Source organism: Centruroides sculpturatus, unplaced genomic scaffold (assembly GCF_000671375.1).
Source record: "Centruroides sculpturatus isolate CEXI.00-Female unplaced genomic scaffold, Cexi_2.0 scaffold332, whole genome shotgun sequence".
Classification (NCBI taxonomy): Eukaryota; Metazoa; Arthropoda; class Arachnida; order Scorpiones; family Buthidae; genus Centruroides; species Centruroides sculpturatus.
In genome coordinates this window covers 276,679-288,594 of record NW_019384524.1, presented here as the reverse complement: position 1 = coordinate 288,594, position 11,916 = coordinate 276,679, and the positions used below count along the sequence as shown (strand labels likewise).

Below are 11,916 nucleotides of genomic sequence, written 5' to 3'. Positions count from 1 at the left end.
TGCCACAAATGAAGTTAAATACGAGGGAAGTCCTATATTAAAGGTACAGGCCAAAATTACACTAACATTTATAAATAAAGAAAATATTTAATACATTCCACAAAAACTGCATACTTCTGATTATTTATCAACATAATTGCCATAAATGTTGAGACATTATCCCAACATGACACCAGTTTGAACATTCCTTCATGGTACTGTTGCTTGTCAAGTTGCTTGAAGTAGTCCAGAATGATGTCTTTCCAATTCCAAGGCAAAGCATTTCCCTGCAAAAAATTTCTTTAAAGGTCTGAATAAATGAAAATCCAGGGGGGGCTAAATTTGGACTATATGGAGGATGTTGCAGGACCTCCCAGTTCCTCTGTGCCAATTATAGTTTGGTTTGATTTGACATTGGAGTATAGTCCAGATTTAGCCCCTTCAGATTTTCATTTATTCGGACCTTTAAAGAAATTTTTGGCAGGGAAATGCTTTGCAGATCAGGATGCATTGGAAGACACTGTTCTGGACTACTTCAAGCAACTTGACAAGCAACAGTACTGTGACGGGATGTTCAAACTAATATCACACTGGGATAAATGTCTTTATTTATAAATGTTAGTGTAATTTTGGCATGTACCTTTAATATCAGACTCCCCATGTATATATTGCATGTGTATGTAAATATAAACAGTAAGTTATTAAATATTTGAAAAGCGGGTGTAAAAGATGGTAAATATCATTTCTATTAGTACATTATAATGTCTGATAACAATTAAACAGCAATGTACACTCATTGCCATAAAAATTAACACACCAAGAAGAAGTTGTCAGAATTGAATGAACTTATAACAGTGATGTAAGTGATTATGAAATGAAAGCAAGAGGATCATTTATTGCAGGGAAAACTACAAATGAAAGAAGGTTCTAGTACCCTGTTGGGCCACCTCTAGTGTGAATACACAATGTGTTACAGGTGGGCATGAAGGCACACAGTTGCTGTAAGCAGTCCTCTAGTTTGACCAAACTCCTAGTCTGTCCAACTTGGTGTCCCAGGTGATCTCAGACATGTTCTATTGGTGACAGATCAGGAAACTAGGCTGGCTGAGGTGTTGCAATGTGGCAGTCCTGTGACACCCTTGCTATGTGTGGTCAAGCATTGTCCTTTTGGAAAATTGGAAGCTTGGGAGCCCTGCCTTGAGAGGCAACACATGTGGCTGCAGGATGTCACTAAGATATTGCTGGGTTGTCATGATTCCTTGGATCACTACTAGAGGTGACTAGCTGTTGTATGTGATTGCACCCCAGACTATCACACCAACTGCAGGGATGTGTGCTGCTTCAAAGCATAGGCAGGATTGAGGAATTCACTACAGTGCCTCCAGACATAAACATGGCCATTGTCAGTGTCCAAACTGAATGTGGATGTGAGATCCAGAATTTTATTAACAAAAATTGTAATTAGTTCACTTTCATTTATGTAATGAATTGGAGAAAAAAACCGATCTTAGCGGGAATGTGTAAATCTTCCTGTCATAACTATCAACATTCTATTGTTCTCACATAACTTGCAGCTTGACTTGCACAAAAGTTTATAGTTAGCATCTAACTTTTGTCCCTTGTTTAGGTCCCTGGAACACCTATAACCTTTAGCTCATAGAACATTTGATCACGTGATGGAATTTCCCTGCAAAAAGCTATAAAAGACATTTCTTACCCCCTCTCGAGGGAGTCTCTTATTGATATCCGTTCATCGCCAGAGTTGCAAACTTTTATATTTGTGCTCATTTGGATCAAAGACACCTTTTTTTGGACATTTATGTGCCTACATAGACTAAATCGTCAAGGAAACCTATAAAGAGGTATGAAAAAGCGTGTAAACCCTCTCTTGAGCTGTTAGGCAGTTTAATGTCGAGATTTGTGTTGTAGTTTTGTTAATTTGGTTTATTTTAATAAATTCTTGTTTTATTTGTTAAAATGGTAGACTCCTTTACTTGTATACAGCCTTCACCTTATTGTTGACCCCAAATATTCTCCCTCCACTCGACCAACATTTGAGAGTCCCAACCCTCGGGACCAGTAATCATCAATTAAGCTATCTTGACAGATGAGCAGGTTTTACGACCTGTTGTCCAAACAGGGAGGTGCGACTGACCCTGACCTCCCCTGCAGTTCACATGGTTTTGTTGCTGTAGATGACCCGGTTCAATTCTGTTGCAGTCCAATCTGTTTGGAGTGATAGCACTCTAAACAGGAGGAAACAGTGAGTTTCTGCCATTGTCAGTGACTCACCATTTCCAGCATAATGGCCACTGAAATACCAAATGTTTCTCAACCAGGTGTCTTAAAATGGTATGGACAGACAAGGGAGTCTGTAATGAATGGCACCACCTATGTTCAGATAGCAGACAATATGGTTGGCTGTGTGCGTGCATGCTGGAGGACCAGGCGGTCCTCCAGCAAGCATGCACACAACCTCCAGTTAGTGGTCTGCCAAGCATGTCATGAGCCTGAGTGCCATGTGTGCTGCAAGCTCTTTCTTGTCCACTGGTTCCATCACCTCCTTTACAGTGTTGTCAGAACAACCTAGGTCAGGCATGGCCAACATATGGCCCACGGGCTGGATCTGGCCCATCTAATGAATTTATGCAGCCTGCAATTAGTCTTTCAACATTAGCTACTGAAGTCCGAATAGCTCAATAAAAGATTCTGACGCCTAAAAAAAAGGTCAACAACTCACTGTGCATTTAGAGTTAACCCTGCATTACAAATTCTTAAGTACAGCATAAAATGTTGATAAAGCATGATAATGTGGAAAATGTATCTGTAATCTTTATGTACAATTTAGTCTCTATGGTGTGACACCACAATGAGATTGCGCACCACCTCAAAATCTTCCTAGGGCAGCCTCTGGTTCAGCCCATGAAAAAGTTTTCTTTCCAATTCAGCCCGGGGGCAAAAACTGTTGGCCACCCCTGATCTAGGTGGTGGGCTATTCAGCGAGATGACCATCTGGCTTCTCTCAACCCAAGAAATCTTCCCCTCTCAACCCAAGAAATCTTCCCCTCTCAAATTCTGTTAGTTGTTCCTATAGACTTTGATTACAATGTAATAGCATCTCTAGTGATACAGACCCTCTGCAACAGGTAAACTACAGACAGGATGCCCTTGCATGCTTTTTTTTTAAAGATCAAGAGGGATGTACTCCATCTGCTGGAATTATGCAATGAGCCATCACACTATAAGTAATCATTACCATATCTGCTTGAGATTTATTTTTATGGTGATGAGGATATTTCAAATTAAATAGTGTATGTAATTTTCATTTATAACATGCACTTTATCTTGATTAAAGAAAACAAAGCAAAAAACTTCATAAGACATTTAATTTTTTTTTATTTTCTCAGAATTTTCATTACATTCTTTTACNTAAAAGTTGTTTCTTAATGAATTTTAAAAATAGATAATAAAATACATACCTCCATCATCATCTAAATTTTCCAATTTTACTTCTTCAAGAGGTATGATGTGTTGTTTGTTATACTGAAATTATATATCATAATTTTTTTTATTGAATAATGTATATATTTATATATAATATTATAATATATATAAATAATATATATTTATTATATATAATATGTAAATATATATATATATATATTTACATATTATATATAATAAATATATATTATTTATATATATTATAATATTATATATAAATATATACATTATTCAATAAAAAAAATTATGATATATAATTTCAGTATAACAAACAACACATCATACCTCTTGAAGAAGTAAAATTGGAAAATTTAGATGATGATGGAGGTATGTATTTTATTATCTATTTTTAAAATTCATTAAGAAACAACTTTTAGATTTTCAAAAATCCCTTATGATTGAAGAACATTCTTTTTCTAAAACAGTTTTCTAAAATCATACACTGGTGTGCAAAACTTAAGCAGCAATTGTTTTTTTTTGCTGTAACTCTGCAAGAAATCATCTGGAATACATGAAATTCAGAATACAGAGACAGTATTTTGTACTTAAAGGATGAAGAAAGTATACTAGTGCAAAAATGAATAGAATATGCATACAGTGTGGAATCAAACAAAAAAAGGCTTTATTGAAAGAGTTGCGTTGGTACATGAGAGTTGCATGCCCTCATGTCTTCTTCCTGTGATTTCTTCTTTCCGACATTTGCATATGAATCCCCTTTCTACTGAATTGGGTGTTCATTGTTCTGATTACAACAAGCTTTTCTACAATTTCATGGCTGTCTGCTTAAAAATTATACTGTTGTTTAAGTTTTGCATGCTAGTGTATTTCTAGTATAGCAAATATCAAAAATAAAGACTAACATATTTATAAAAAAAAAAACTGCTTAACAAATCCATTCTTATAAATAAAATTTGATTACACTTACTTTTTTTCATTTATGTAAACCTTAATGTGAATAAATTTTTGCTTATCTAATAGTTATAAGTTTTTTTATATCTTCACTCTTATTTAATCTTTCCTTATCTGCACCAAATTTTATAGCTTGAGCAATCATTCAGAGTCTAACAGATTTGATAATTTTATTTTATTAAAAGCATGAAAATAACTTGAAATAATATTGTTATTCAACTATAAAAATGTTTTCTGGGAGATTGACGAAGATGCTCCAGTTCCAAGAAGGAAACAAAGTGTGAATAAAGAGCTAGGAGAGCATAGAGAAACAAAAAAAGATAATTTTTTACAAAAACTAATAAATGAAATTATTTACATATTCAAATTTATTTTCATTGTATTATTTTTAAACTAATTTAAAAGTATTAGAACAATTTAACAATATGAAAAGTTTTGTTTCTCTCTTTGTACAAATGAAAATGGTGAATAATTTTGAGGATTTGGCAGACATTTAGTTTTTTATGATCATGTAAATACAACAGAAGTGCATTCTTTATCAAGAAACCTTTCTTGATTGTCTAATTCTAAATGGGAGAATATGTACCCATATTCATCAATGTCTTAAAGAACAACACTCATCTTCTGTGATACAAACAGATGGACTAAGGTTACAAACATGCAGAACGCTATAAAACAATGACAATATTCTCAATCAAGTAATAATTGAACCTTATATTAGTTCAAGAACATTTGTTTATAAATAAGCTTTCTCAAACAACTGTCATGTACATTTTTCATGAAAATCATCTTTATTTCTAGTGTTTTTAATGTGCCCATGCTCTGACATCTGATGATTTTCCCCTTGGATTAGAGCACTGCCAGTGAATCTTGCAGAAATTTGTGGAAAACCATGTTCTTGTCCTATGTTCTATTCATGATAAGTGAATGTTTATAAGAAAAAGGATTTTCAGTTTTCTTAATCTGCACAATTGGCTTAGAACAATTCATGTGTTGTTTTGCTGTCTTGACACCAACACTAGTTCTTGATTAATTATTGTTTAGGAATCATTGGCTATGTTTTGCCAAACATTCTTAAGAGAATTATATTGAGTCTCCTTGGTAAACTTGACAGAAAACTTTTTCTTGAATTGTTAAAGAAATTCCCTTAGCATTGAGAACAACAATGTAGGTTCTTTCTTGCATGATGGAAGACCCTCTTTTATTATAGCAAGGCAGTACCATGATCAGAAATTTTCTGAGAGATGGATAAGAAGGGACGAACTAGTCAGTTGACCAGCTAGGTCATCTGACTTAAATCCCTGATTTTTATTTTTGGGATTATTTGAAATTTCTTATCTACTATAAACCAATTTCAACTTTGGTAGAGCTACAAGAGTGGGTTGAGAATGTATTAAATGCTATTAGAAATCAGCCTGAAAATTTAGACTGAGGCAGTCATTGTTATGGCATCTTAACAGTTGTGTGACTAAGAATGACAGCACTTTGAGCATCCTCTTTAATGTAGGAGTAAATTAAATTAAGCTATAACTTTTTTTCTGAGTTTTATGAGCTATTTTTATTAGGGCTTGACTTAATTTTAAGATTAGAATATCCATACATTTTTATTAACAATAGGTAGTTTACTCTGTGTAAACACTTCATATTTTTTTATGCAAAGAATTCTAATTATGAGAGTATATTATTACATTCTACCAATTTATTTGTAATATTTCATTTACATTATACAAATAAAATTGCACATTTATATAAAATGCATAACAATATATTTTATTATATTAATATTTTTAAATATTGTGCACATTTCCTTGCTTTGGAATATGCTTATACTTAGTTACAAAATATATTCTTTTATGTTCATCAATGATTTTACATTATTAACTAATTTTAATGACCACTATTAAAACAGAGTTTATGTTGAGTGCATATTTTAATTTATTATAGTAAATACAGGATTCATTTCCTTTATAAACATGGTTAATAAACAAACACTTAATCCAGTTTTATATTATTTAGCCTTGAAAAATGGATGGCTGATTAAGACTCCAACAAAATCATTTGCAGTTTATGCAGTTACAGCTACAGAAAAATCTGAATGGATGGCTCATATTAATAAATGTGTTGAAAATCTTCTTGAAATAAGTAAAAAACATTTATATTTTTTAAATAAAAATTAATTAATAAATAATTTTAATAAATTTTCTTATATCTGTCAAATTTAATTCTTTACACTGCACTTTTTCCCTAAAATTTAAAATTATTGATATTAGCTGGTAAGAAGCCTACCACTGAACATGCAGCTGTATGGGTTCCTGATGTTGAAGCATCAATATGTATGCATTGCAGACGAACACAGTTTACATTTATTAATAGGAGGGTAAGAAAATAGTTTTATTAAATTTTATTTTTTATGAAAAATAATCAAATTATATCAGATTTTAATTTTTTCCATTTCTTTCTATTATTACATAGTTAAAAATATATGGGAGAAATATTTTATCAAAAATATTGATATCAAGATTTCAAATGATTTGTATATTATGAAATTCTTTATGTATGATTTCATTAGTTTTTATGATTTGTACCTTTGTTTATTCATCAAAAGCTATATCTAATGAACAATTATTTATTGTGACATCGTCGCACTGCCAGGCTGCAATTAATCATATTTTAATGTTTTTAATTTAAAATGTGTGTACTCCACTTTCTAGTTAGCAGTGTCTTGCCCCTGTACATCATACTTTTTCTGACAACAACAGTGTCATGTCAGTCATCTATTTATCTCTGTTGAAAAATTTTTGAATTGAATCATGTGACTTCCAGTTTGGACCAGAAATTTGTATATAGTTAATTGGGGCCTCTTGCCCCTTATCTTTCCATATCTAGTCTTTGCTTTCATCTCCATTCTCAAGATTAAGGAAAGACAGACAGACTGATGACAGTGGGAATTTATAGATCTACAATTTTTTCAAATTGCAACCCAATGATTGAAACATTAATGTCTCAACACAAGAAAATAAATACAGGAGCTCCTTTATTTACAAATGTTCAATTTATGAACTTTGAGACTTAAGAACAATTTGACTGTAGGTCTAAAATTTCATGCAGATTGTGAAGTTGTTTTGCTGCTCATGGGGTGGCATTGAAGTTGTTTTTGTCCAGTAATAAATAATAACTTTTTAATTATGCGGGCTTATTTCTATTGTGTATTGTCATTTTTTGTTTTTATGCAAATTTCAAGGTTCCATTGCTGCTCAGGGTGGAATTGAAGTCAGTAATGTTGGAGTAACATTGCTTTTTGCTATTGTTTGCAATTTTTATAAATTTTTGTGATTAGTGCTTCAAAAATGCATCCAAAATGTAATATTAAATCTAGTAGTAAAACTAAATGCAAGAAGTCTTGCTCTATTACTGTGGAAGCTAAACTGGACATTATAAAAACTGTGTTAGATGAAAGAAACCATGTTTGAAATATCCACTACTAAACAGTAGTGAGCCATTGTATTCTAATAAATACATCAAAGGATGCAACACTAACAATAAGTGGTTATTCTGTGTACAAATTTACTTTCTAGATTGGTTTTCAACTTACAATAAAACCTCTGGAACATAACCTGTTCATAAGTAGAGAGCACCTCTAATATATTTAGAATGATCTAATTACATTGCACATAATTGTCGTTCCTTGAATTTGACAATTCTAAAAAATCCTGTAATGTGTTTTCTCTGCATGTGCAAAATCTCAATGTCATATGTTTTAGTTTTTGAGATTTTCTGTAACAATATTTATACAGCCAATAATAATTTTTGTTTCATTGTGCTGAAAAATTTTGTATGTTATTATAAAATTTAATTTACTATATTTAGTTAAGATTGTTATTACATTTAAAGATTAAAACAAAATTGAATTCTTAAATTTTTTCCAATGATAAATTGTAATTTTGTATGAAGTTCCAGTTTCAGTAATAGTGAATTTCAAATAGCATTTATTATAAAGAAATATATAGATAAATCAAAATTTCTGTTGATTATTTGTATTTATTTTTGATATATTTTTGATTTTTTTTAATTATACATAAACAAACCTCACAAAACCCAAGAAATTTGTAAAGCCAAACAACCACTGGATTACATCAGGCTACTTTTTTGCAATTATATTTAATTAATTTGTCACTAGAGGGAGGCATTAGGTGCTATCTCTTATTAAATTGATCAATTAAAATTAAAAAATCAATTAGAGATAATTGATATTTTTAAATGCAAAACTTTGATTTTTGAATCTACACTTAAAAGAAATTTTTATAAATATTTGATAAATGAAAAATTTATTAAAAAGAGATAAAACAGCTTTAATAATGCATTTAAAAGTAATAAATGTTGTTTTATGATGTAATATGTTGTATGTTTTTTATGAGTTTTCTTGGTGTAAAGTTTTTTGTCTTTGATTAAAGTAGATAAAGGGGTAAAAATATAAAATCAACATTATTAATTTTTTAAAAGTTTTAAGATTGGTTTTAAGTTGGAAGCAATAAATAACATTAAATCCACCTCCATCATCTTTTATAAAGTACATTTTTTTTCACAGAATTAAACATAATTTAAGATTTATGGTGCTTGCTTTTCTAATGAGTGAATTTTCAATGGAAATGAATTGATAATTAACTATTATTATATAATTTTTAAAATGTTCATATTATTTAAAATTAACAAACCTTTTATTTTTATAGCATCATTGTCGTAAATGTGGTGCTGTAGTTTGTGGTCCTTGCTCCAGTAAAAGATTCCTTCTTCCATCCCAATCTACAAAATCTCTTCGTGTGTGCCTTAGTTGTTATAATATGCTGTCTAAAGCTAGATGTCCAATTTCTTCAAATGAAACAGCAAATGGTATTATAATTTAATTATAGTCTCTATTTGAAATAATGTAAATTATTATTTAAGCTTTAATTAGTTAAAATTATTCTTTTACAGTTTCAGAAAACATGAACAAATCAGGTTCATTTGATTCATCAGGGGATGATGATTCAGATGATGACATTGATCAGATGGGAAAAAATTGTGAATTGAATTCTGTTGTTGATCAAATGCAAATTATGACATTTGAAGAAAAGGCAAGAACATTTACTATTAAAGAATATAACAAATTAAAAATTTTATATACTATGATTTATATTAAAAAAATTATTTATTAAAACAATTATTTTCATAGTTTTCCACTATTCAAGTTTTTTCCATTATACAAATTTTTGCAAATCAAAAAATATCTAAAATTTTTGCAGCAAAATTTTAGATTTTTTAGATCTTTAACTTTTTTATCTGAAATAAATACTTATATATTGTTCAGATTTTTTTAAGAATAATACCCCTCTTTAGGAATTGAATATATAATCAAAGAAAAATAGATCATTATTCTATAGAAGAAAAACAATGAATTACCCTAGAAAACTTTTCTAAGATGATTCATTATTAGAATCCTAAACATTTTTTAAACATTATTAGATTATTTTATTTTATCCTGTTTTATTTTTAGGATTCTAATAATGTTTTAAAAATGTTTAAAAAAAACCTTTTGCATGTAACAACCACATTGACTACTTTGTTCTTGATTTCTTGTATAAATTCACAGTGATTAAACAGTTCTGGATTCTGTTCAACATTCAACTTTTTAAATATTTTTGCACAGTTCTAGAAAACTAATTTTCTTATCCAAAGTATTTTTAAGTATAATATTTGTAATTTATTTACTCCAAATCTTTACTTCCAAATATCCAATAATTATTTTTATAAGTTTAGAGTAACTTTACAAGATCAACAAAAATAGTTCAAATTATTTAAGTATATAGATTTAAATTAGTTGTGCTTCTTTTCTGTATTTGTCAGATTAGAAATATCTTCTCTATGAATTTATCTCATCCTTACAATATGATAATATTGTAAGGATGAGATAAATTCATAGAGTAAGGATGAGATAAGGAAGGTCAAGAGTATCAGATATATTACAGAGATAAGAATATTTTATATATGAATATTAAACATAAAAAATATGAAAGTATTTTCATCTCTACAAATATATCTAATGTTTTTGCTTATGTAGTATTGCATTTTAAGTTTAACCATATGTATGAGATGACTTTTTCAGGAGGAAAATGTTTTAGAGATAATTTTTTTCAATAGAAAATGCATATGATGATTATCATTTCAATAAAATTTACTGTTTTTATTATTGCACAGTATCCAACACTTTTAAACAAATGTTTTTTATTAGTTGTTTAAAAATAATTGTATTTTGCAACTAAATGATTTTTATAAGCAGTTTTAATGCCTGTTGTTTAATACAGTGGAACCTTGCTTAACGAGCATAATTTGTTCTAGAATGTTACTTGTAAAGTGAGACACTCAGTAAGCGAAATAATTTTTCCCATATAAATTAATGTAAAATACAATAATGCGTTCCATGCCGAAAAAGATACTCAAATATTTTATGTATAATGTTTATTCAAAGAAAATTATACAATATACATTGTTAAGGAGCGTGAATCATCATCATCTTTTCTTCTAGTGTGGAATGAATCAACCTGGAATGCAAATTTGATTTGCAGAAAACAAAAAAAATCGAAATACAGTAATTTCTAATATAAAATTATAGCCTTTACATAGTCCAAGAATTTGACATATTGTTTGTCATGTTTATTATATAATGGGTTGTTGATGTTTATATGTAATATGTCTGAACACAAGTTTGGAAAAATGTGTGATCATAAGTGACACCAAGATGCTAGCAGAACAATGTTAAACACATATTGTTGTAGCAGGCACACAATCTGGGACTTTCCCTCTCCTCGTCACTTGTTATGCAAAATGTCACTCATTAAATGAGTCATTTTTTTACAATTTGCTTTAATCGTTATGTGAGGTTCCACTGTATAAATATTGCTAAAAATTTTTAACTTGATATTTGATAAAATCGCATAACAGTTTACAATTATTATTTAGGTTCCCAAATGTACAGATAGATACCTAATATATACATATACAAGAAATGTAAAAATTACAAAAATTACTTTTACAAGTATAGGTAAAAAAGTCATAAAATTTAAATAAAACACAATAGTATATATTATGAAGTGAAGAGATAGCAGAAAATGAGAGTGTATTTTTTGGCATAAAGATCTGAAAATTTGGCTATTAAGATAAATTTTTCATATAATTCTGTTTACTATTGTATAATATACAGTAGAACCCCTCTAATCCGTCACCTTTGGGACTGGGGGTATGGTCGGAACGCAAAAAAGGTCGGATTATCAGAAAAAAGTAAAATAAACAATCTTCCCCTTTGTCCAGTCTTTGTAGCACTGCTAATTTTTCATTTAATGAAAGAGTAACGTGTTTACGTTTCACTCCTGACATGTTAAAAACACGCACAAAACTGTACATGTACACACAATGTAAAACATATACTGTAACGAACACAGAAAAACGCCACGGACGGCGAGTCACCGACGAGTCGGGACAAGTTTCTCGACT

General features: G+C 29.9%; 1 protein-coding gene across 1 annotated transcript in view; it reads left to right on the top strand.

Annotated features, from left to right (window-relative positions):
• Window positions 1–11,916, top strand: part of LOC111622828 (pleckstrin homology domain-containing family F member 2-like) — a 53,359-nt gene that overhangs the window by 32,273 nt on the left and 9,170 nt on the right. The window contains exons 4-8 of the mRNA XM_023365250.1: window positions 3,747–3,810; window positions 6,409–6,534; window positions 6,663–6,769; window positions 9,120–9,279; window positions 9,364–9,503. Coding sequence (XP_023221018.1) covers window positions 3,747–3,810; window positions 6,409–6,534; window positions 6,663–6,769; window positions 9,120–9,279; window positions 9,364–9,503 — 597 coding nt within the window. The remainder of the gene's footprint in view (window positions 1–3,746; window positions 3,811–6,408; window positions 6,535–6,662; window positions 6,770–9,119; window positions 9,280–9,363; window positions 9,504–11,916) is intronic.